At 37.0% G+C, this 26,451-nt stretch overlaps 2 protein-coding genes across 5 annotated transcripts in view; one reads left to right on the plus strand and one right to left on the minus strand.

Annotated features, from left to right (window-relative positions):
• Positions 1–220: 220 nt before the first annotated feature.
• MBD4 (methyl-CpG binding domain 4, DNA glycosylase) lies at positions 221–10,471 on the minus strand. 3 transcript variants are annotated; one of them, XM_058168443.1, is made up of 7 exons: positions 10,234–10,458; positions 6,942–7,786; positions 3,550–3,624; positions 2,620–2,754; positions 1,823–1,972; positions 827–930; positions 221–356 (listed from the first exon to the last, which is right to left on the minus strand). In XM_058168443.1, the coding sequence occupies exons 2-7, from the start codon at positions 7,690–7,692 to the stop codon at positions 276–278; spliced, it is 1,296 nt and encodes a 431-aa protein (XP_058024426.1). In that variant the 5' UTR covers positions 7,693–7,786; positions 10,234–10,458; the 3' UTR covers positions 221–275. The 3 variants fall into 3 exon arrangements, 2 of the variants coding, with proteins under 2 accessions (XP_058024426.1, XP_058024427.1); XM_058168444.1 differs by lacking the exon at positions 2,620–2,754 and having other exon boundaries at positions 10,234–10,471; XR_009153360.1 differs by lacking the exon at positions 221–356 and having other exon boundaries at positions 826–930; positions 1,385–1,972; positions 10,234–10,464.
• A 160-nt stretch (positions 10,472–10,631) lies between these two features.
• The window catches only part of IFT122 (intraflagellar transport 122), a 77,574-nt gene continuing 61,754 nt past the window's right edge, over positions 10,632–26,451 (plus strand). Inside the window, exons 1-13 of one of the 2 annotated variants that reach the window (XM_058168437.1) lie at positions 10,632–10,813; positions 11,864–11,930; positions 13,725–13,809; positions 14,920–14,998; positions 17,157–17,233; positions 17,969–18,035; positions 18,329–18,475; positions 19,973–20,140; positions 21,621–21,696; positions 22,526–22,717; positions 23,930–24,068; positions 25,028–25,230; positions 26,237–26,374. In XM_058168437.1, the coding sequence (XP_058024420.1) occupies positions 10,773–10,813; positions 11,864–11,930; positions 13,725–13,809; positions 14,920–14,998; positions 17,157–17,233; positions 17,969–18,035; positions 18,329–18,475; positions 19,973–20,140; positions 21,621–21,696; positions 22,526–22,717; positions 23,930–24,068; positions 25,028–25,230; positions 26,237–26,374 (1,479 nt within the window). In that variant the 5' untranslated portion in view covers positions 10,632–10,772. The remainder of the gene's footprint in view (positions 10,814–11,863; positions 11,931–13,724; positions 13,810–14,919; positions 14,999–17,156; positions 17,234–17,968; positions 18,036–18,328; positions 18,476–19,972; positions 20,141–21,620; positions 21,697–22,525; positions 22,718–23,929; positions 24,069–25,027; positions 25,231–26,236; positions 26,375–26,451) is intronic. The other variant, XM_058168438.1, reaches the window with a different exon arrangement.

Below are 26,451 nucleotides of genomic sequence, written 5' to 3' on the forward strand. Positions count from 1 at the left end.
TTGGAATCTCAAGATGCTTGCTAAATTGTAAATTGTACAGTCCTGTATTATTGTGTTCTTATGTATTACACTAGACAAACTTCAGTATTTCAAATGTCCATGATCAAAGGAGTAAAAATGAGAAATGTCACTTTTGAGCAAAATTATATAGAATAATGGAATTTAATAAATTCTTTACAGGCATATAAAAAGAACATTTATATTTATAGTTAATAAATTGGGATAGCAGAAAAAGCAGTTTAAAAAGTGAGAAAGGGCCAAGGGATTATAGAGAGCTAATAATTAAGATTTAATTTGTCATGATTTTCCCACAGCCAGGAATGATAAATGTTCAATTTGTGGTCTTGTGGCTGTACCTGAAAGAGAAATGAACATGTTTTTACCTCATCAGTACATCAGTGATCTAATGCCATTTTGCACATTTTATTGTAATTTCATATTTATTTGCTGAAGTATAAAAATTCCTCTATCATAGAACAAAAGTGATTACTAGCATAAGACCTCTCAGATAAATATGAGAAAAGTATGGAGGGTCGGGTTTAATTTCTTAGGTTGTGATATTAACAATACTTTGCAGAGCTAATGATGTTGTTTTTTAAGGCACAATAACAACAAAATGCAAAAAGATATTCAAGTCTTATAATAGTTTTAAAAATTCTATCTAGAAGAGCATAACATTTGAACTATGTATGTAGCTGTAACTCTTGTATTATTTCTAGATTACAGATTGCTGTAATTAATATTAGTAATACTAAAATAATAGTATGAAATTAATATTGGACTTTCAATGATTTTCATTAAATTAAGAACACACAAGCATCTTTACCTCTTTCCATTCATTCACACAGAAAATTCTGTAAGAATCATTTCCATATTTTCCAATTCCATGTAATTCAATTGGATATTTCCACTGCTTAACCAAATATTCATCTAAGGAACAAAAGATAGTTATAAAAAGCTGGACTAAATTCTATTGGTTTTAAGTTTATGAAAAATAACTTATAAGACTTAAAGAGTAATTGCTCATTTATAAAAATGCAAACTACAAGAAATCAAAACCTTGATAAATTAAAGTTAGGAGCTCATTCTATCAGTAGCTAAACAAAAATAGAATACTCATAAATAATACAGATGGCACTTCACTTCTATGTTTAAAATTTCTCACTAAATTCAAAAAGGACGTATTACTAAAATATTCCAATGCCAAACTCCAAACTGTTTTAAAGAATGGCAAAAGAATCAATGTTAAAAGTACCAATACATAAATTAAACAAAAAACATGAAATAGAGATTATAGAGATGGTATATAAATGTCCTTTTGGATCACAATTTACAACAAGTACTAAATGGTAATGACTTCAAATCAGGGGTGAAATCTACTTACCTTCCTCGCCGGTTCGGAAGTGCACGTGCCCCACGCGTGCGCACTTTGCTTGCATCACATGCATGCGCAGACCTTCTGTGCATGCGCAGAAGGTAAAAAACACATTACTTCCTGGTTAAAACCAGGAAGTAATGGCACCTGGGGGGGTGCGCCGAGCTTTGGTCTGCCATTGCTACCGGATCGCTGAACTACCAGTCATGATCGCTACCAGATCGCGCGATCTGGTCCGATCCGGGAGCATTTCACCCCTGCTTCAAATATATGAAACAAATTTCCACTTCATGTCTCAATCATGAATGTATTAAGAGGTCTTTGGCAAACTATCATTCCTCAGTTTTGGTCTTCCAACCACAATAAAAAATACAAATACTGATATATAACTGTACCAAGGTTTATGAGATAATATACATGAAACATATGGAATATTATAGATATTACCTGAAAATTTAACAATGGTCTTTGCTCTGAGTTTATATAGGCCAAGAGGTTTAAGCAATTCTGACATTTCTTTCCAGTTGGTAGTTCTTGCTACATTTGGTGAAGGATATTTCTTAAAAAATTCCCACAGCACAGGGATAGCCATCTTTCCTAGGCAAAAATAAGAAACTGTGAACAACAACATGTGCACTGAATTTGCAAAGCTGGCTGCAATTTCTCAAAAGACAGATTTTTCTGCACAGAAGTAACTTGGCACAGACCTGTTGACAGTTTTTAGACATACTGATATCTTACAACTTACATACAGGATTCACAATTGCATGTAAGTAATTTCAGTGACAGAAAATCAGTGTGGTGTGAAGTAGCCCTAATGATTTATATTGTCAATATGATCATAACTTCATCAGCTGATTTTTAAACTATATATGTATATGATCCAACCAAACTTGCGTGATACATTGAGCAAACGTCACTACTGAATCGCTACCATTTTAGTAGCATTAATTCCCTTTGCATAATTTAAGTTCAATACTGTCTTCTTTCTGGTTCCTACCAGCTGGATGACAGCCATTTTCTTAGGGAGAAAATCCAGATTCTCTAGCAATACATCAAATCATAATTTGGATACAGCCTCTTACATAGTACTTTATAGCCTGATTAGCACTCCGTGGGAAATTTATGTTTTAACTTGTCTGCAAAATGAATTGCACATGTCCTAACAGCACTGGACTGAACCACAGGAAAACAAATCCATGCATGGGAATTAGAGAAGTGGCCATGATTGCTCTCTTATTTACCTGAGGTTTTGTTCAAAAATATAGTTGCAATCAGAAGTTTCCATGGATCATGAAACAGTGTTTCCTGAACCAGATTAAAAGGAGAACGAGGTGGAGTCCATTTCCTAAAAGCTTTCCTTCTTGGTGGACTTGGAGCTAATACAAAAAGAAGTGACCATAATTTACTTTTATTGTCTACAATTACTCCTATAGATACAAAGACAGTCTGGGTTGCTTTTTCAAGTTCTAAACAGAAAGAGATCGGATTCATCCAAAATTTGCTTCCTTCTGACAGTCTTTAGATGCTTCTGTTAGATTGGCACTACAAGAAGCAAAATATGCCAACTGTCTTATAACTTCCCTTTTCTCTTATAAAGGCTGAAATTATTAAGAACTATGGTTAAGTTTGTCTTAATGAGAACAATCAGAAGCTATGTTCTAATCCTCAATCACATTCAGTAGCTAGAATTTTACATAAATCAGTTCCCAATTTTTTTTATTAGAAGAGAATGATTGTTTAAAATCTAAATAAAACCTTATGTTTTCACAATTCATGAATAAAAGCCCATGTACCAGTAGATTGCTCATAATGGAAACAATGGTTCCATTACATCTTAATTCAATCAATGTAACTGACCAAATCTCTTTAGAAGGGATGATTCATTGGAAACCAAACAGCTATTCATATACTGTAATACATTTGAAATTATTCTGTTGTTTATAAGTCATCCATCCAAATATTACCCATATTAATTTACTCAGACAACTATAAGTATTTATACTTATTTCAGAACATCTCTGCTTACATTTTACTATGCAGGCATAAAAACATTTTAATTATGTTTAATTTAAACATAAATATGACTTAGACTGCAAATCCTATTAGAATTATTTTTTTAAAAATAAGCTTGCTAATTTTCCCCAAAGCATTTTCATATAAAACATTTTTACCTTCTTTGATTAATTTTCTGGAAAAATATGGACTGGTTTTCCATCTTTCCACTTGGGTTCTTTGAGTACGGCTCTCTAATTGTAGAAAAGCAAAATAAAAAAAACAAAATAATGTAAAATTTTTATTATGCTCTTTATGGACAGAAGATACACACAGAACAATAATCCCTTCTTTCTGCAATACAGATAGTCCTCGACTTACGACCACAATTGAGCCCAAAATTTCTGTTGTTAAGTGAGATATTTGTTAAGTGAGTTTTGCCCCATTTTACAACCTTTCTTACCACAGTTGTTAAGTGAGTCACTGCAATTGATAAGTTAGTAACCTGGTTGTTAAGTGAATCTGGCTTCCCCATTGACTTTGCTTGTCAGAAGGTTGCAAAAATGTGATCGCACGACCTTGGGACACAGCAACAGTCATAAATATGAACCAATTGCCAAGCATCTGAAGTTTGATGACATGATCATGGGGATGCTGCAAAGGTTGTGTGAAAAACAGTCATAAGTAACTTTTTTCAGAGAACGGTCACTAAACGAACTGTTGTAAGTCAAGGACTATCTGTACTATCATTGCCTCTTTGATTATCCAGATCTGGTTTTCAGAAAGATAGGTTACGTGGAGGTGTGTGCGTGCGTGTTTGTGTGTGTGTGATGTTGTTTCACTTTTCTTCACTCCATGCAAGTATACCCAACCTCTAGGGCAGTGGTTCTCAACCTTTATAGTGCTGCAACCCCTTTAATACAATTCCCCACGATGTGGCGACCCCAACCGTAAAATTAGCCTCAGCAGCCGCAGAAGGGGGAAAAAAGCGGCAAACTGTTTTTTTGAATTTATCGCGCCTGAAGCCGTATTGGCTAGCGATCTGAACTGCTTGCGATTGCCTTGAGGATGGAGGCATTAAAGCGGAGACTCCTCCCCTATTAAGTTTATCGCGCCTGAAGCCAGATTAGGCTAGCGATTGGGAGTGATTGCAGCTGGCTTGAGAGGGAGACATCAGAGCAAAGATTTCTTTCTTTTTTAATTCATCGCACCTGAAGCCGAATTCGGCTAGCGATTTGAAGAGCCTGCAGCTGGCTTGTGGAGTCAACCATTGGAGCGCGATTCTTTGACTCGCAAGTATACTTCCCATATTTCCAATGGTCTTAGGTGACCCCTGGCAAATCGTCATTCGACCCCCAACGGGGTCGCGATCCACAGGTTGAGAACCGCTGCTCTAGGGAATACAGATAGTCCTTAACATACAACCATAATTGAGTTCATAGTTATAATTGTAAGTCCTGCTAACTTGATTTTACAATATTTTTTGTGACGGTCATTAAGCAAGTATCCTTAGTTATTAAACGAACACCGTTAAGTGAACTCAGTGTCTGCAATGGGCATTTTTTGCCAGAAAATGGAAGTAAACAGCCGTTTCTGGCAAAAAGTATTTTAAATACGAGTAGTTGCTGAGCACCTAAAATGTGATCATATGACCATGGGGGGGGGGGGTGGCTTCAAAATCCAGGTCATAAATATTTTTAGGGTTCATTATAATTAAGTGACCGGTTGTAAGTAGAGGACTTACATGTATAAAAGCCAAGAACTAAGAAGATCCTTTTTCTTTCTTTACAATAATTGTATTATTATAAAAGAGCCTGCCTATGAAATACTAATAAAACTCAACATGGTTGGTCCTTAGGTTACCTTACAGATCTTTTCCTAAGGTGGAATCTGCATGGTCTATACTAGAGGTGGTGTTGTGTCTTGCCCGCCCTCAGAGCAGCCGGGGCCTTCTTACCTGCTCCCCAACACTGAGGAATGTATGCCTTCCGGCCCAAGTCCTGGCTCCATGCCCCCACAAACTGCAGAAGAAGGAGCATCTCCCTGCCCCAGCCCTGACTCCATGCCCAGGCAAACGGAGCAGCTAGACCCCTCCCCCTCCTCCACAGCAGGTGAGCCTGAGGAGGGTTTACTCCCAAGAACAGCTGATTGGAGTGACCCTCGCATCAGAAGATTGGAGAGGCGGAGGCAACAGAGGGAAGGGAGGGGCAGGCCTTAATGAGTGCTGAGTCATGGAGCCACACCCCATGGCCTATATAAAGGAGCTACTTTCTGGCAGTCTCTGAGTCAGGCAAAAGTCAAACTTATCTTGCTGAAGTCACTTACTGGTCTCCTGCCTGCTCTGAGGACTTTGCTAGGACTTTGGGCAGAGCTGCAGAGGCAAGCCTGATTCGGATTTCCCGGACCCAGCCGTCAGCGGAGGAGTGGGACACGACAGGTGGGTTTCAGCAGGTTCTGACTAGTTCTGGAGAACCGGTAGTGGAAATTTTGAGTAGTTTGGAGAATTGGTAAATACTACCTGACTGACCCCGCCCCCATCTATTCTCTGCCTCCCGAGTCCCAGCTGATCGGGAAAAATGGGGTTTTTGCAGTAACCTTCCTCTCCCACGCCCACCAAGCTATGCCCACCAAGTCATGCCACGCCCACCAAGCCACACCCACAGAACCAGTAGTAAAAAATTTTTGAAACCCAACACTGGTCACATGGAACATGGTTGCGTTTTATATGATTCAATAGCTAGCATATTCAGCTTAGTGCAGCTTTGTGAGATTCTATGTGTTTGTGTGGTGATTCACACTCACCACAGAAAAACAAAATCTCACAAAGCCACATGACCACAAACCCCGTCACATGACCACCAGTCCCGCCCAATCACATGACCAAGACACGCCTACTATCACATGACCATCAAGTCACACCCACAAAATAAGCCATGCCCACAGAACCAGTAGTAAAAAATTTGGAACCCATCCCTGGTCTATATGTTCTGAAGGATGAGGGGTTGTTTAGAGTCCCATCCTCACTAGGGATCAAAGGGACACGGACCTAAATTTAATCCTTTTTGGAACCCTCCATCCTTTGGAACAACTTACACTTTTCTCCCAGAGATGCAGCAAGCAGTACCTTTACTAGCTTTTTTAAAATTTGTAAATCAATCCTCTTAGAGCAGATGTGTCGAACTCAATTTCATTCAGGGTCGCATCAGGGTTGTATTTGACCTCTGGGGCCCAGGGTGGGTGTGGCCTGGGTGGGCGTGGCACCTGTGGTGACCCGAGTGCTCTGCCAGTGAAAATGGGCTCCCGAACTCCTGCAACGGCTTCCTGCAACTCTTTGCCAGGAAAAACGGAGCTCAGCAGGGCTACCCGCGGCCCTTGCAAGCTCCATTTTTGGCTGCGATGGCCTCCTGCAACCCTCTGCCAGCGATAATGGAGCTCGGGAGGGCCACCTGTGGCCCAGATTTAAGCACCCCACGGGCCGAATCCGATCCCTGGGCCTTGAGTTTGACACCCGTGTCTTACGGGGTAGGTAATCTAAACATTCTGGAAAATAAATAAATACATAAACACATACTTTTGGTTGATGTAAAAGGTTTCTCTTCGCACATCTGGAAAACAGTAACATCCATAGTGGAAGCCCTCTGTTCACTTGCACTCTCTGAAGCCATCACATTTCTTTGCATTTCCACTACTGAAAGCTTTTTATTAGCAGCTGCAGTGATTCTGCTGCAAGAACGCTCAGTACATTTTGATATTTCTGTGCTTGTTTGGTGTTCTAAGAAAGGTTCAATCTGTTTATCGTTCTGCTCTGTTTTTGGTTCAAACAACAGTTCATCCTTAAAACATATTTTTCTTTTCCTTGAACTTCTTCGGCATACTTTGTTTTCACTGGAATCACTATTAAGTACACACATTTTGTTCTTACATATGGCACGTTTACTGCTTTGTGCCTGTTCTTTACACGCTGATAGTCTCTGTATTTTGTTTTGGCCATGAGTGATATTCCTTATTTCAGAAGACTTTTTAGATTTTCTAACTTGAATCTTCCTTTGAATAGTACCATTTTTATCACTTTTCAAAAAACAGTCCTTAGAAATATCTCTGGTATTAGGCCCATCCTGCAAACAGGTAGCAGGAATTTCTGGTTCTCTAGTGTCGGATAGAAGTTCCAAGTTATTTTCTAGAGAAGATTTACAATCTCCTTCACTTTTCCCTAATCCAGAGAGTGAAACGGGACTCCTAGAAATGCAACTCTCAATTTCTGTGCTTGCCTTTCTGGTAGAAGATCTTTTGGTTCTTAACCGTGTATTCCTCTGAACAGCCATAGTAAAATCAAAATCCTCTGTTGTAAGAATGTTATCTTTGTCCGCTTTAAAGTAATTCAAAAGAGCACAAGATCTGAACTTGAATCCTGGAGTACTGAGAGAAAAAAAGTGCGGTCAATAAAGTTTATAATCGTTGGGGAAAAAAACCATGTCTGTAAACAAAAACAATATAAGCAATCTAAGTTTCATTGCACTTGTCATCTTTCATTTTAACTTGTATTGATTTTATTGCAATTTCTTTGATTGCTGTGAGAATTGGTGAGTCAGGAGGCATATAAGTTTATAATAATTATTAATAATCATAGTCATGATGGAAAAATAATATAACAATAAACTACCATTTTGGAAAGAAAAATCGAAACAGTAATACTAAAACAATTTATAAACACATTTGTCAAAAAGTAGAGATGCCAGGGAACTAACCTTGAGAACCGTAATTTTAAAAATTGTGCAATGTATAATTATACATTTTATAATTATAATTTATAGTACTACTACATAGTATTATAAGGGTCTCTTGCTTGAGCAAGGATTGGACTAGAACAGGGGTGTCAAACTCGCGATGACACACTGTTGTCACGTGATGTATCGCAACTTTTTCCTTCGTTAAAACAGGGTTGGGGGTGGCCAGCACGTGATGCATCCAGCCCGCAGGCTGCGAGTTTAACACCTCTGGACTAGAAGATCTTCAAGGCCCCTTCCAACTCTGATGACAATATACAGAATTTATGACATAGACTGAACTTCACCAGATGAACACAGTATGGTGCAGCAGTATTAAGCATATTTTGTAAAACAATCACAGAAAATGGTGTATTTGAGAATATTATATTTGTGAGTATATTATGAGCACAGAGTGGAACATCTTAATATTCCTGAAACACAAGCACTTTATGCAGCATTAGATTTTTTATATATAAAGTACACAGTTTTTGACAAAAAGTATATCATTGAATGCTTTCCCTATACTGCGACAGGCTGTATCAGAAGTAGAAGTGTGAGAGACAACTGGGATTACCTGACACATCAAACAAAATATTTTCCTGCAGTTCTACCAGTTTGTCTTTGCTTTATTGTATTCTCCCATTCTTCTAGAAGTGTTTGATGACAGACTGGAAATTCTAAAGATACTGCTGCTTACTGCCCATTACACTTCACTGGACTTTCAGTGTTGGCTGCAGGCTCTTCCTTCTGGGGCCAAAGCTTTCTTCTACTACCATTATAATTAATTCTTTTTCTTTGCTTGTACCTTTGATCTTGTGTGTATCGCTTATAGAACTGTCAATAAATACAACAGGACCAATATTTGTAAGCCACTCTTTTGTATGGGATCTTTTTTTAACCTTTTCATGATTTAAAATGTTTTTTTCTGCATTTCTTTCAACCATCCTCCTCTACCTTACTTTTTTCCCCCATTCCAAGTGAAAGTACTCACTGATGTAAAGCAAGCTCCTGCATTATCACTTATACATATCTTTAGTTCCAAATTCGTCAGTGTTTTGGTTTTGGTTATGAGAACCATAAAAAAATTAATATGAGCTCTAGTAAGAAATTCTGATTTAGTTTCATGAACTCACTCTGTAACAGTACTTCCCATCCTGGATGGCTAAATGTTGGGTGGACTTCAGCTCCCAAAATTCCTCTGCCAATGTGGCCTTTGCTGAAAATTCTAGGAGTTGAAATTCAGATATGGACATGCCAGGGTGAAGAAGCATTGTTCTAGGAAATTCAAGGTCTTATTATAAGGTCTCTCCTATCATTTTAACAATCTTGCCAAGGTTGGATTGAGAGCAAATTAGCAGCTTAAAGTTGCATTGTGAGCTTCTTGGCCAAGCAGACACTTGAATTTGTGCTCTCTATTCCTGTACAACATTTTAACTACCGGTAACTACCTTATTGACTTTCTGCCTAGTGCTGATTGATTCCTAGGCATTATTAGTTTTGGACAGATCCATCTAATTACAGTAATGCAATTTCTATTTTCATAAGGCAAGCAGCTTTGCTTCTATCTTCTAGCAACTTCAAATACAAATATATAAATGGGTCTCAATTCTTTGCATTTCTGCTGGCAGAAAAAAAATATTTTGTTGAATGTGTCTTGTAGAAAAATAATTGCTAATTTTACACTTGCTGCCGTACCAGAGCACTTTTCCCTTGCTGCAGCTTCAGTTTTCTTCTCACCCTTCGGGAAATCGAGAGGGATACTTTGCAGAACGAACAGACAGGTTTTTTTCCTAGGTGCTGCCTGTTATCAATGGATGACCGAGCACCACAGATCAACAGGAAATCTATTAAATAAGAGTTTTTAATCCCAAAATCCCGATTTGAGAAAACGGAGACCACCATCCTACCATGCACTGTACGCTGGGAAAGTTAACACGCATCATTGTCAAACTCAATCGACAGAACACAAACGGGTTCCACTTCTATTATGACATCACTGAGACCAAACCAATAGAATAAGCCGATTGGCACAATCTAATGGCTATAATTAAAAAATCCATCTCTCCTTGGTTTCCTCCAGTGGAAAAAAATCCTTACCTGGTTTCATAGAGCTTCTTCTCTTCCTATTATTTTAACACCACGAGTGACTTCCCGCAGAAGGCGCCAATTCTTATTAGTCTTCATTGAACGCATGCGCACTTTAAACTCTTAAACCTCATCCCGGAAAATATAAGAGTCTAACGATCTTTTCCTAAGAAGGGGATAGATGGGGGAGGGGAAAAAAACCCACACACCACAGCTTCGATTGACCACGCCCCCCCGGTGACGCAAGCACACTTTTCGCGGCACTAACTTTCCCTTCTCTTCCGCGGGCTATTGGAAACAGTAATAACCTGAAAAGGCTCGGCGAAGAACTGAAGACATGCGCGAACGACGCTGCCGGGGGCTGATCGCGCTTGCGCACTGGGCATTTCTTGGACCTACGCGGGCGTTTAGAGAGGAGTGCGCATGCGTGTTGCCTTGGGAGGCCGGCTGGCGTCCTGAATCAATAAATATAAACAAACAAACAAACAAGCCACCTCGAAAGAGTGAGAGAATTGGGTGCCGGCGAGGGCGATGCACCTGAAGGGGACGACATGCGAGCTGCGTTGACTTGGAGGGATAAGGTCGAGCAGTGGTAAGAGGCGGTCCTCTCTCCGAAACGGGACTGGGGAGGATAACGGGGAAGAGAGTTGCATCTTTCTCTTCTGCTATGGGTTATTTTGAATAACTCCCAATATAAATGCATTTATTAAATTTACATGTCATATAAGTTCATGAAATAAGAGAATGTCGGGGTTGAACTGTGGAGTCCTTGGTGCTCTCTGAGCTTAGTCGTTTGCTTGCGGATGTTTCGTGACCCAACTAGATAACTTCATCAGTTCGTGTGAATGTGGGGCTTGCTCCCTATTTATATACAGGACCTTAAATAATAAGGTATGCCTCTACCGCTTTTCTCTTATGTAATCCCAAATACGTTACCTAATAAATGGCTGGGAATCGCAAGGTCTTTGTGGGGTAAAAATGGAATAAATACCTAAATAAATGAAAAAGTACAGGTAGTCCTTGAGGTATAGCAGTTCATTTAGTGACCGTTCAAAGTTACAACAGCACTGAAAAAAAATGACTTACGAAGGTTTTTCACAGTTGCAACCTTTGAAGCATCCCCATGATCATGGGAAAAAAAGTCAGATGCTTGGCCATTGGTTCACACTTATGACCGTTGCTCTGTCCCAAGATTGTGCGATAACTTTTGTGACCTTCTGATGAGTAAAGTCAGTAGGGAAGCCAGGTTCACTTAACCTGGTTACTAACTTATCAACTGCAGTGATTCACTTAACAACTGTAGCAAGAAAGGTTGTAAAATGAGGCAAATCACACTTAACAAATATCTCACTTAACACATTTTGGGCTCAATTGTGGTCGTAAGTCAAGGACTACCTGTATACTAATCCACGATTTTCTTAAAACAGAATGAATAAAGAATAATTTAATTGCATAGCACTAAAGTATTTGTAATAATTTGGCCATGACAATTGTTGGGTCCACACAGTATCCTAAACTAAAAGCAATTATGCCACATTGATACTTTATGCAACTGTTTTGTAGATTAGTGACCTATCTGATGAAAATAACAAATAAGTAGATAAGAGCACTTGCCTTTTAACAGCATTCTTTGTTTTCACAGTATCTACGACCTTGCCTTTAAGCCTGATGGAACACAACTAATAATTGCATCTGGAAACAGATTACTGGTATGAGGTTTTAAAAAATACAGTATGTGGCCTAAAAGAGATTCAAATTAGAAAAATTATTTGAAATGGTGTTAGTACTTAAACAGAACATTACCAAGAAATCTCAGGATTATAAATTTGCTTGGGAGTTGGGGATGGAGAGGTAGTTTACTTGAGAGTAGTGGAAACACATTAGAAAATACCTTAGAAAAGGTGGACTATTTGGATGCTGAATTCAGTCACCAATAAAGGAGAATATTTGAGGCTTAGGGTTGACATGAGGGGTCCTTGGTGCTTTCTGAGCTTCCGTGTTTTCTTGCAGATGTTTCATTACCCAAACTAGGTAACATCATCAGTGCTAGTCTGACTAGCACTGATGATGTTACCTAGTTTGGGTTATGAAATGTCTGTAAGAAAACAAGAAAGCTGAGAGAGCACCAAAGACTCCTCGTGAATTCAGTCAGAATTCAGGCCTAGGCATGCAATGAAGATGGCATTGATTGTGCTAGTGGGTTACCTCTGAAGTGATTTGTTAAGGGACTTGCCCCTTTCTCAGCTTGCCATGATTGGAGATTGGAGCCATTGTTCTACAGTAGTAGCCCTTTTTAGCACGTGGTTTCAGTTAATGAGATCAGATGAGATCAGCCCAGTGTTACAGGGCCTCCTTATCTTATTGTTTGTTGACCATCTATATTAGGGGTGTCAAACTTAAGGCCCGTGGGCCAGATCCAGCCAGCTGGGTGCTTAAATCTGGTCTGTGGGGCCGGCCTGGAAATAACAAAGGATTGGCCCGCGGTGCCTCTGGCAGCCAAAATGGGACACACGGAACCATACATGCCCCCCCACGCCCTGTTTTTGGTCTGGATAACCTCCTGCAGCACTTTACTGGCCAAAACGTCTTGTGTCCACACACACACACCGTATCCCCCACCCACCCCCGGATCGGCCTGCAAAGGACAACTACAATGCTGATCCAGCCTCAAAGATATGCAGTTTGACACCCCTGATTTACATGCAGCCATTGAGACAAGTGATCAGTCAGTTTAGGATAAAGTGTCCTCAACATGCCAATGACTTTTCCATTGCTGCCCTGGGCTACCCAGGCCCATGATATGGAAGTCTTGTCCTAATGTTTAAAGGATCTGAATGAGACAAAATAGACTGATGAAAAAGCCAGGACTGGTATTGTTGGTTTGTTCAGGTTTCTGATTTTTTTCAGTGTCATGTCTCAAATGGGAGATGTTATCCCTCAAGAAGTAAGCATGTAAACTTGGAAATCTCCTGGTATATGGCAACTGCTAGGTGGGCAAATGGATGTTTGCAATGTGCTTTGCATGAGGCTGTTTTTGAAGATTTTCAGAAACTAGAAATGGTATTTTGAGTCTGTTTGCTGGCAGGTCTTAAGCACCAGAGCATATTATACTTGTGCTTAAAGTTTGTATTGGTGTTCAATAGAGCTTTAAGTACATTCAAAATGCTGGAAAGTAAAACAGATGAATGTGGAATTGTGAACTGTGCAATTTTAGTGTATGATTATTCTGATTAATGACTGAATTATTGATCTATATGTTCTTTGTACTCTTACTATGAGTTTTATTGTTCCATAATGTATACCTTAGGTGCCATTGTTTATAATATTCATGGTGTATTATGTTGTTATGGTACCTTTGCTGTCATGTTGAATCATCTGGAATTTTGCAATATAGAATTGGAGATCTAAGAGCATTTTTCTGCATTTTATCTTTGTTTTAAAATAGTTTGCCTTAAAGTATTATTTTTGTGTGTCTGTACTATTATACTTTCTGTGTTATACAGGTGTATGATACATCTGATGGAACATTAATCCAGCCCTTGAAAGCCCATAAGGATACAGTATATTGTGTAGCATATGCAAAAGATGGTAATATGAAATCCACTTGTTTACATTTTCTACAATTACATTTGCCTTTTTTATGTCATCAATATAAGATCTATATAGCATCTCTTGCTAACTGAGGCAAAGAATTGATCAACTCCTGATTAAACTTTCTTAAGAAGTATTAAGTTTTTTGGGATGTTCAAAACATTGCTGATAATTTCACTTCCAAGTAGTACAATATTGAATTATTGTTGTTAGCATATTTCAGTACAGTGTCTACTTTTGACAGTTGGGAATTTGCGCACAAGGAACTCATAACTTCTCAGATTTATTTTTTTTAGCATATAGCCAAGATTTTTCACAGCTAAGTTGCTTTCTGCTAATATAAAAGAAACAAAGTATGCATTAATAGTTATTTTATACTTTTCATAATTATATAAATGTTACTTTCTGAACCAGACTTGAGATGATAGATATGTCCACTAACAAAAATATAATTATTAACAACACATTTTAAAGTTCTTTCAATGAACTGAGAAAAAGATTGATTTAATAAATATTTTTGAGAAGTCTTTAGGTCTAGTAGTCTGCTATACAGATAGCAGGTGCTTGCCAGCATTTGAAAGTGCCTTTGAGATCATATTATTAATACATTTGTACAAATTGTACTGCAATGAAAAACATTCTAATTAAAAATACAATTAGTAGTCAATTGATCAAATTAAAGTTATACCATAAATATGTATATAAGATATGGTTATGTACTGGTACTATCTTCTCCCATTTATAGCAAGATTAAGAAAATGATAAGACTTAATATTATTTCATTTCTGGTTTTTTTTTTTTGTTTACATTTATATCCCGCCCTTCTCCGAAGACTCAGGGCGGCTTACAGTGCGTAAGGCAATAGTCTCATTCTATTTTTATATTTACAAAGTCAACTTATTGCCCCCCCAACAATCTGGGTCCTCATTTTACCTACCTTATAAAGGATGGAAGGCTGAGTCAACCTTGGACCTGGTGGGGCTTGAACCTGCAGTAATTGCAGGCAGCTGTGTTTAATAACAGGCTTCTTACAGCCTGAGCCACACCGCGGCCAATTCATTCTAAAGCTATTTCATAATTTATATTGGCTTCTACAAATTTTCCTAGGAAAACGCTTTGCATCAGGAGCTGCAGACAAAACTGTCATAATCTGGACTTCAAAGTTAGAAGGTATCCTGAAGTACACGTAAGTGATTTTGACTTTGACGTATGACTGTTTCAGAATTACTTTTAATATAATCAGAAGAAATCTTGACACTAAAAAGAAAACAATTTTACAGGGACTGGATCTATTTTAAAAAGACCTGGTGTAGTAAGGTCTGAAACTGAGGATGATGGAGGCCGTATCAGTAGCCAATATAGAACATGGGTCAGCAATCCTGGCCCTCCCATGATTGAGTAAATATCTGAAGAAGTTTAAACATTGAATATGGGATTTGTGATTCTCTGTTTCTTTGTAAAGCAATTTTTTCAGAAGGCGGGTAACTCAGTAGTGCCATAATATAGGTTTCAACTGTTTAAAGGATTTTTATATGTTTCCATTTCATTTTTAAAACAATAAGCTTCTGAGCTTGGTTAATATACACAGCACAAGCTTGAGCATAAGGATATAATCCCAACACATTTTCTTTTTTGCTTGATGGCTGCCTCTCTTTTTTCTACCTCCATTAGTACCAAGTGACTCCCTCCTTGCCAGTTGACTGACAGGAACAGCACCTGGCTTACTTATGTTACCACTAGCTAATCAACCTAATAATCCTGCTAATGGGAGAAATAGATAGTTAATTTCCTGATGAAAATAGAGATAGAGAATGATGATACCAAACAAAAATAGTGGGAGAATGAAGTAGAAAGCTATACTCCCTAAATTCTTTGTAAGAGGGAAGAAGTTGAGTTACTTCCTTCTTCGTCCCAAAATCCCTGACTAAGATCACTGAGGCTATGGATGCAGTGACTGTGCAAATAGGTCACTTGGAAAACATTATTAATTTCTCTCCTAACTAAAACTTGAGTGTATACAACATTACACATATTAAAACCATATAAAGGGCCATGGGATTCCACAAAATAAACATATCATAAACTGATCATAAACATTGCTACTAATGGAAGTTTTGAAGTTTTGTTAATTAACAACTTAATTGTTTCAGAAGTATCCCATTACTTTTCAGAGGAAAGGAATATCTTCCTATTACTTGTTAATGAGTTGAACATATTTATTATCCCTATTACCCTCCATTTAGCCTGAATATCAGTATTAATAATTCTCAGTTAACAAAGCCATATTTCAGTATATGTGGGAGACATCTGTGTTGTGAATGCCTGAAACAGGTTATTAGCATAGCTTTTATGAACAGAGCTAGCTAGAGCCTTTTTATAAGTACAGTAAAACTTCAAATTAACAAACATCTATATAATGACTTCTGGATCCAACAGACCAAATTTAGAGCAAAAACCCATTACTTCAAGTAACAGACAAGTCCAAACTAGTTGGATGAGGCAGTTAAATTTACATAAATGTTTTATTATTTGCAGCAATTATACAAATTATATATTGCTGAGAAGTACATAGTTTAAGCAATTTAAGATAAGCTTGTTTGGTCTGTTAAATTGAGATTTCACTGTCTGTTCACTGATGTAGTGAAGAACAGGGGTCCCCAACCTTTTTGGTTCTGTGGACCAGTGGCTGTGGCTTCAGTGGTTTGTTCAGGGAGTGGGGAATGGTTTCATCTGTGTATCCTATGTATGGGCAAATGAAGCTTTGCATGCTTGCCTGCCTCTTCAGCATCCCAGTTTCCAATGGGCCATGGCCTGGTAGTGGGATGCAGTTCGGGGATGAGGGACCCCCAGCATAGAGGGTCAAAATGTACAAAATATTTAAAACATTTGCCAAATCCTTTATAAGAATATGAGTAGATTCCTGCTGGATTGGATCCCTGACCCACCTAGTCCAGGAGTCTGTTTTTCCAAAGGCCAACCAACTGCACAAGGAAGTCCACTGGTCTCCATAGGCAGTTACATTGCCATCAAGGTTAATAGTCACTTAAAAGTTTAAATATAAACCAGGTGAATCCTTCAGTAATATAACCTTTTTTTAATGAATTAGATAAGGGATATTAAACCCCCCTTCTTTCTTCAGCCTACAGCATGAATCAAAATCTAGATCTATGGCAGTAAAGAGAAATAGAAAACCCTTACTGCTATAATGCAGAGGTTATCCAGACTACTATAGCCCATATTTGATAGCTTTACTTATAAAAAGCTAGCATAGCTTTTCCATATTGATTTAGTTTGCCATTCTTCCAATGCCGCTCTTTCACTGTTGTTTATTAATTTTGTTTTAGGCACAACGATTCTATACAATGTGTGTCTTATAATCCTGTTACACATCAACTTGCATCCTGCTCTTCAAGTGATTTTGGTATGGATTCCCCATTGCCAAATTCTTAAGTTCAAATTCTAATGCTTCATGTAGTAAAGGAAGAAACCCAGCAAGAATTGCAGACATTACTGTAATACTGGTTTAGGTAGCGCAAAGTTGAAATGTAATATGTGAGTAAAGCTTCCCCCCTCCTTTCTCTTGTTTGCCCTCTACACATTAGAATCTGCTTGGATATTTCCCAAACACCAGGGCAGATTTTGAAAACAAAGATGAAAGCTATTCTCCTCGTGTTTTCTGACAGGAATTGTTCATTAGTGTGAAGGGCAGATTGTATAAAATCCCAAGAGACTATAATATTTTATTAGAAATGTGGGAGCTTGGTTTCCAGCATGTCAAACTACCTGTCCATCTGGTCCAGTTTTGTTGTTTAGCATCAGCTTAAAGGTTCTCACTTAACTGGTAATGCCAGAGGATGAACCTAAATTTAATGCACTTGAGGCACAACCATTGAGCTACAGTCTTCCCAGACCATTGTAGTCCTTTCTTTATAGATGATTGGTAATGGGTAACATTATGAAATGCTACTATGCAGCACAGAAGTGGTACCAATATTGAAGAGGACAGTCAGATTGAAAGAAATCTTATTAAGATGAATAACACATACGATGAACATTAATGTCATTATTTTTAGCAGTTATTGTGTAACTGCTTTTGAATGCTCTTACAATTATAATTGTTTTTTAATTCCTGTATTTTGATCTTGTTGTTTTTAAGGACTGTGGTCTCCTGAACAGAAGTCAGTCAACAAACATAAAGTTAGCAATAAGATCACTTGTTGTAGGTATGTAACTATTTGGCTCAAAGATTATAATTTGGGCTTTCAAATGATACATAGTTATGTTTGTGTGCTGCTCCACACAAAACATGATGTAGTTAAAGTAGGAATGGGGCATTGCTTCTGGTCTTGGAGCCAAAAGCATTCCTTCCTGACTAAGTGACCAGATAGTATTAGCGGCAGGGTGGCCTTTCTCCCTCAGCAAACTCTCCACTCCCCTAATATCCTCCATTTCATACTGTTGGTTCCCTCTAGTTCTGAGAAACATTTAGCCTACTGTATTGTATTTTTTCCCCCAGTTGGACGAATGATGGACAATATCTCGCTTTGGGGTTGTACAATGGTATTGTCAGCATTAGGAATAAAAATGGTGAAGAGAAAGTCAAAATTGAACGACCAGGAGGATCTTTATCTCCAGTTTGGTCTATTTCTTGGAATCCATCAAGGTAACATGTTTGTATCTTGAGTGAAAAATTAAAGCTTCATATATTCAGTGTGTTCTTGGTATATTTAATAAGTATCATTGCAACGTAGCCTATATATTTCAGGAGTCAGCATATTATTACCGATCTGTGATTAATTTTGGGAATAAATCCTGAAGTTGTTTTTTTAATGTAAGAAACAAGATAGTTCCATATTACATTTGGCCATAGGAAAGATCATATTCTCTTTCATTTGGTTTGCTTACCATACAAATTGAATGGTTAAGCTGCTCATATTTGCTCCAGATTTCACTCTGGCATTTTCTCATTTTGCTTAATAAAAACAGAGAAATGTAAGGGGCATCACAATAATTAATATTTATTAATTATTAATTTCTACTTTTTTATCATTTATGTGCTGTATGAATGTCCTCCAAAAGTGTTTATAATTAACTACAAACTCCTTATCTCTGTATAGTAAAACCATTAAAAACAAGCAAAAGAGAATTGTGGGGTCCTTGATAAAAGAATTTGACTGCAGGGATGGGTATTACATAAACATGAGAAACTTTTGCAGAGAAAGCTGTATCCTATTTTCCCATTCCTCATACCTCAAGGAGGATATGATAAATGTTTAAGGAGCTAGATCTGTTTTGCATGGTATATGGTAGCAAATTCATCTAATTATATAGGGGTTCTATATCTACATGCTAACAATGTCTAAAAACATTTAAATGAATCTCTGATTGAGCTTCTTAAAAAGAATATTCTTTTCAAGAACGAACCTTCACCCTTATCCTATACCCGAGCTACAGATATTTGGTGCTATTGCAAAGAATAATATTTTTAGAGACAAGCTGCTTAAGAGTCTTAAGAGGCTAGGAGGTAGGATGTTTATTTGAACTTTTCTCCCATTCTTTTCACTGTATCCTATGCCAATACACTTATTTTGTCCATTGATTTCAGTGACCCAATACATGGGACTCTGTGGAAAAACTTTGCGAGAAAGTATTGTAGTGATAACAATGAAATGCTATATTAATTGATTGGTTTTACTATTGTGACTGAGAAGTTTTGATCCACCCGATCATTTCAAATGACGTGTGTGTGTGTACATGGGTCCAGATCAGCAATTTCTATAACCTTTCTCCCTAAAGTCTCTGTTTTAAAGCAGGGGTCTCCAACCTTGGTCCCTTTAAGACTTGTGGACTTCAACTCCCAGAGTTCCTCAGCCAGCTTCGCTGGCTGAAGGACTCTGGGAGTTCAAGTCCACAAGTCTTAAAGGGACCAAGGTTGGAGACCCCTGTTTTAAAATGCTATATTTTCTACAGCCTGATTTTAAAAAGTTTTTCTGGAACAATACGTTCTGTATATTCTAGATTCTAGAATATTTAAGGGAGACTGCAAAGTCTTGTCTGTGAAAGATTATTTAATTTCAGGGCACTGACCTTTGAACTAACGTATTTTGAAAGTTGAATTATGTGGCAGTAGTTCATGTGAACAAACAATTGGTATTTGCAGTCGCTGGGAGAATCTCTGGAGTGCTAGAGACAGCGAAGAAGAGGACGAGGCAGGTCACACCTGTTTAGAGGATATACCAGTTCTGAAGTCCATCACATGCAGTAGTCAGGGTAGTGAGGCAGAGGAAGAAGAACGTGAGGAAGATGAGAGTCCTAGGAATGCCGGCTCGTGAGTGAAATATCAAGGAAATAAAGCTATACCATTTTAGGATCAATATAGATATGTATGGAATCCTACTGATTCACATTTCATTATCACAAGTAATGTATTTCATAATGTAAAAGCAGTATAATGAGTTTCACAAAATTTCCCATACTGATTTTGCCAACTTCTCTAATTTGACCTGGTATACTAAAAGTTGAATTTAGCACAAACTCCTGCATGAGGTAGATGTTTTCCCATATTCCAGAAATTTCACCACAAACTCTCAGAGCTGAAGGAAATTGGAAAAATATTTGCGGGGTATCATTAATTCCTTCTAGGGAACTAGAACCTTGTGTTGCTTTAAAAGCTCACTGAAGTACCCAAAAGTAGTTCAGTGGGAAAAGTCATATAGGTCAAATCCAACTTTTAACTGTTAGTAGGAAGATGCTGCCTTCTCTTAAAAAGTCTAGAATAATTTACAAGCTAAAATGTTATTATAGCTCAGTAGTAAAGTCCATGGTTTAAAGCGGATCTTCATATAGGGTAGGGAATACTTATTTGGAAACTCTGAAAATCTATTGCAAGCAATTATAGACAATGCTGAATTAGGTTTCACCAAATACCAGCAGGTCAAGTTATAAGGACCAGCATCTAACAAAATAACAAAAACAAAATCTGTCCCAGAAAGTGTTTTGTTATTACTCTCTGAGGGAACAAAATGTATTACTTTAGCACATACAAATATTTGATGTAATTATGAAACTTAAATTTATTTATGAAATAAAAATACAAAAAAGTTATATGAATATTCATCCCTGACAAACTGTTCAGTTAATCTTATAGATATGTTCATATACAGTACATTTAAGTCAGTTTATTTAATATTAAAAAGGGGGGAGGAATGAAAGTTTATAGTCACACGCCGACATATTTAAATGCAGACTGAATTTCTAAACAGGCCTCCACTTAAGACTCCTGATATGAAAATGTCCTTCCATTTTTATAATACTAATCTCTTCCCAATCATAAGACCATGCAGTGTATGTTTCTTTTGACATCTTGTTGGTTTCCATACCTTTGGGTATAGAGCTGAAAAAAAAAAATTCTATGTGTGGCATAAAATCTTAACTATAAGAACCAATACTATATATTGAACACATTTCTAGCTATAGGCTAAATCTCTCAACTTTTTCCCCAAATCATGCATCCAATATACATGAAATAATAATCTGTGTTCAGTTAGTTGACTCAATAATTAGTTTTCCATTGGCAAGGATATGTCAAGAGCATAGGGAAGATTAATACTAGAAAATTTTCTAGTATTAATCTTCTGTAATCTGCTGTATACTCTTATAAGGAAGTATAATGGCTCTAAAGCCGTTAAGAGTTGCTGGCCCATATCTAGATTTCAGAAGGTCTTTTAACTAGTGATATTGCCACTGACAAACAATATCTGCTTGTTGCACTGCCGCTACATAATTGCTTTTTCTTTTATATCCAACAGAGATGAGCATAATGATATTTTAGCTGTGGCAGATTGGGGACAAAGGCTTTCTTTTTATCAACTAAGTGGCAAGCAAGTAAGTTACTTCTTAACTGGAAAGTTTGTGTGTGTGTGTGTATTCTTTTTGTATATATATTCTTTCTTCCCAAATACTCCTTCTTTTTCTGAATTTTTTAAACCTAGCTGTATATTCTACAAAATCAGAGGCCCGTTTATTTGCCTTTTTGTAGAAAAGTATGCATAAAAGTATGCAAAGTATTCCCCGTTTCCCCCAAAATAAGACATCCCCTGATAATAAGCTCAATCAGGCTTTTGAGCGCATGACAATAAGGCCAAGCGCTTATTTCAGGGTTCAAAAAAATATAAGACAGGGTCTTATTTTCGAGTAACACGGTATGTGTGTGTGTGTGTGTGTGTGTGTGTGCGCACACACACACACACACACACACACACACATAAATTAAATCTGTATACTGTCCATTTCTCGATGATTGTGTAGCTCACAATTCTGAAAGAAATTACAGTAAAATTAGTAAAATTTAAAAAAGAAAGAGAAAAGATGGCAAGCACAGCAGACCAGATGGAATTAACTGAGGAGTCTGTACCAGTATGACAGCCTATTTCTGAGCCAAAAACTATTAAACAGAATTATTCTGGCTGAGTTCCTCCTCATCCTTGAATAACAGAAATGGGCTAATATGCATATGTCATATATTGTTGAACCTAATACTAACCATATTATTTCATTTTTAAGGTGCTTTTTAAAAATGAAGAGGTTGTAGCAACCTCAAATGAAGATCTGTGACAAATCAAATACAAAAATATGTGTAATTTCCTTCCTGTTTGCAGATGAAATTTCTTATTGCAAAATCAAATGTTAAACATCTTTGTCTGTATTCTTATAGATTGGAAAAGACAGAGTCCTGAACTTTGATCCATGTTGTGTTAGCTATTTTTCAAAAGGAGAATACATCTTAATGGGAGGCTCTGACAAGCAAGTATCCCTTTATACGAAGGATGGAGTGCGTCTTGGCACCATAGGTGAACAGAGCACTTGGGTGTGGACTTGTAAAGCTAAACCAGATTCCAATTATGTGGTAAGGGTGAATTTCTAAAAGCCTTTCAAATATGTATACCAGCTGTTTTCAGGCACTTTCTCTCACAAGTAACTATTTCTGGCCTCCATCATTTCCATATGGTAAATATATCCAAATCAGCTGTTGTTTTGCTAGGAAATTACTTTTTATGGTCTTTATAATTGTCTCTCTGCCAGGTTACATTTTATACATTACAGAGGCAATTCTACGTCTATTGCTGGAACTTACACTTATATTGTTAGGAATACTAATACTAAAAATAAAAAGTTGATGAATGACCTTAAGTTGAATCGTGGCTTAAATCTCTTTGTTTCATTATTTGTCAGTGAATTAAACAATATTTGTCAACCCATTAGTTCCCTGTTCTTCCTTCATTGTTTTTTTTATCTTCTTTTCTCTTCATTTACTGTTACTGATTCACACGCTTTTTCTCATTTTGATTTCCCCATATTTCCTTGCAATATGCATATTGTAATATCTGTGATTGAGTCTTGTAAAGTGCTTTTGTATTGAGAAAATCAAAATCAATTTACTTCATCAAATCATTGCAAATTGTGTTATATGTGAATTAAAATTTCACAGGGCTGGTTGTGCATAATTAATAACAAAGCACATTTTTTTTCCAAGTATAGCTGGCAATCATAGTCTGCAGTATTTGCTAAGAAAAATCACTGATTTCTGGAGCCATTTTCTTTATTAATATTGATTCAAAGCTTATTTCTCGTGTGTAAATAATATATAATAGTAAATAATTATATATTATTTACTCTTATTAATAAAGTAAATAAAGTTAATAGAGTAAATAATACAGAAATAATGTTTTAAACTCCATTTTTGTTACTGTATATTTAAAAATATACTAGTTATCTGGTATTGTGACCTTTAAATAAAAGCCAAGTAACCTTATTGTTGTCATCTGTTAAAGACAATTGTAAACAATGAAATGATTTCTAGCATAAGTGTAAATAACTATTTCCTACCATGACATTTGTGAATTTTGATTTATATGGCTTTGCTGTGGGAAAAGAGACAGGCCAAAATCTTATGCATGCAAAGGGAAGAGAATTTCCCTCGATACACATTTTCTAAGTGTAGGAATTAGAATAATTCAAAATTCCAGCCAAAACTTCAATCCCTTTTTAATCTACATTTCTAGTTCATGATCATTTAGGTAAATAGTCACCTGAATTTAGTTAATTCCTTTCTCCTCAGGCAGTAGGAACCCAGGATGGAACCATTTCACTATATCAGCTGATTTTCAGCACGGTCCATGGCCTTTATAAGGATCGCTACGCTTACAGAGACAGCATGACAGATGTTATTGTCCAACATCTTATCACTGAACAAAAAGGTAGTATTGAATTATGTTTTCAGATAACCCAGGGGCCATTTCTTCCCTGCTCCAGTAAATAATATTTGTCTGTAAATTGAACTAGGCAATATATCTTTACAGTGGAGAGATGGCTTTGCCTTTTTGCCATGAACACTTATTGTGTCTTCAGAACTGCTTTGTGTAGAAGTTTTGATATGGGGATGTTGTGATGACAACATGTTTGATGGCCTTTTGTTAGCAGTCAAAAATATATTGATGTCGCTGGTATTTTGACTTTGTTGTTGCCCTTGGTGATCGTTCATTAATTGTTTTATTATGTTAATTGTATAAATATAAATGGTTATGTACATTTCTGTGAACAGCAAGAAAGGTGTAGCTATGTTGTAGAATAGGATTTATTCGTATTTTTTTTATTTAATTTATATCTTGCCAGAAATTGCAGTATGTATCGCACTCTTTCTTCCTACTTTATCCCTATGCTTAGTGTAAGATAGCTTGGGATGAGAGAGGGAGAGAATTTTGCTTAAGGACTGCAGCATTTAATTAACAACTGCACAAAAAAATCTGTAAAATCATTTCCAGTTGCGTGGGTGCCTTGACTTACGACTGCAACAACTTAACGACCATAATTATGGGCTCAGTTATGGTTGTACAGTGAAGATTACATGCAGTCCTCAGAATCCATTTGAGCTAATAAAGATGTTTACCCTTAATTAAATATTGGGATGATTAAGGCGCTCCTGTTGTTTTACATGTTTGGAAAGGCTGTTTTGGTCCAGGTAATTAAATGGTTTTTAATGTATTTTTAAACTATGCATTGGACTTAATGTATGTTACCCAGAGTCTTCTTGGAGTTCAGTGGTCTTAATAAATATGGATGTTTGGAATAATATGGCCACCTATGTCATGTAATGACTCTAGGTGGTTTGCAATAATACAAAAGAAACATAGTTTAATTTAAACTTATTTTTCCACAGTTAGAATAAAAAACCGAGAGCTTGTAAAGAAAATAGCAATCTACAAGAACAGATTAGCAATCCAATTACCAGAGAAAATCCAAATTTTTGAACTGTATTCCGATGATTCATCAGACATGCACTACCGAGTGAAGGAAAAGATAGCAAAAAAATTTGAATGTAACTTACTAGTTGTGTGTTCTGAACACATTATCTTATGCCAGGTAGGTAACTGATCATTACGGCTAAAAATAAAATAATTTCTAAAAATGAAATTACGTTTTCTAGTACTGCACTAAGAAAGATTAAGAAAAAGGTTCCCAGTTGAAGGTGTTTCATATAACAAGGGTGGGCCAACAGAGGTAACTGCTACATCAGATGCAGATTCATTTTTGACCTGTTTGCAGAATTCATGTCAGGAATGAATTCTCCAGCCAGCGTTGCTGGCTGGAGAATTCTGGGACTTGTAGATTTCAGACTTTAAGACTTCAAGTCTTAAAGATGCCAAGTTTGAAGACCTCTGTATTAGAGTAACTATTAGAGCAGAATTTTCTCCAATTCTGTAGACAGCATGGTTCTGGTTGTGAATTCTGGGCCCTGAACTGTGTCATCTAGGTTGGGAGGGGCTATTTTAGAGGTCTGCATTCCTCATTATCATTCCTGTCACAGTAATGTGAGCATAATTCTCAACTCTGCTGGCATTAGCTAAAGACTGAATTTAGAAATTCCTACAAGTAGCACCATTTTCTCCATGGGGAATGGATTTCCCGAGTTCTTACAACATATACTCACTGTCATTCGATAATTGAAATAAATTGGTTCCAATAAATCACCTATCCTTGTTTTGGCATAGCATTACTTAATAATGTAGTTGGCATTTTAGAAAGAAGTTACTGAAACTCTGAAATGTTGAGTAAAATATTCTAGAAAGTATAATAAAAAGTAATTGATAGCAGTTTTATTTAGATTTCTTAATAGTTGGCGACTTTTCTGAGCAGCTATATTTTATTAATGCGCTCTTGGCTATTAACCTGTAAAGAGTGGTTATAAACAACAGACATGAATGTTGGTAGGAAATTAGACTTGTTTGGTATATAAAATATTTTCCATTTGTTTATGTCTGTACATGGAAATATAATAAAAAAGTTCTGGTAAATGTACATCATTGTCAAGCTAAGATATATGAAAACTTTCCAGCAGAATATGTATATATATTTCCCCCCTTTTTAGGAGAAGAGACTCCAGTGTCTTTCTTTCAGCGGTACAAAAGAACGGGAATGGGTGATGGAATCTCTCATTCGATATATAAAAGTAATTGGAGGACCTCCAGGCAGAGAAGGCCTTTTAGTGGGTTTAAAGAATGGTCAGGTGAGGTTTTCTGATAAAGCACAAGCTTTTTTTTTTCTTGTAGTGATGATTCAGATGCTGTTAGACTATAGAAAATA

This window comes from Ahaetulla prasina, chromosome 2, assembly GCF_028640845.1.
Source record: "Ahaetulla prasina isolate Xishuangbanna chromosome 2, ASM2864084v1, whole genome shotgun sequence".
Classification (NCBI taxonomy): domain Eukaryota; kingdom Metazoa; phylum Chordata; class Lepidosauria; order Squamata; family Colubridae; genus Ahaetulla; species Ahaetulla prasina.

Coding starts and splice junctions, on each gene's coding strand:
- MBD4 (XM_058168443.1), bottom strand. CDS start 7,692: ATGGCTGTTCAGAGGAATACACGGTTAAGAACCAAAAGATCTTCTACC. Junction 2,755..3,549: donor CAGAAAATTAATCAAAGAAG/GTAAAAATGTTT, acceptor TTTTTGTATTAG/CTCCAAGTCCACCAAGAAGG. Junction 931..1,822: donor GACCATTGTTAAATTTTCAG/GTAATATCTATA, acceptor TTTGTTCCTTAG/ATGAATATTTGGTTAAGCAG.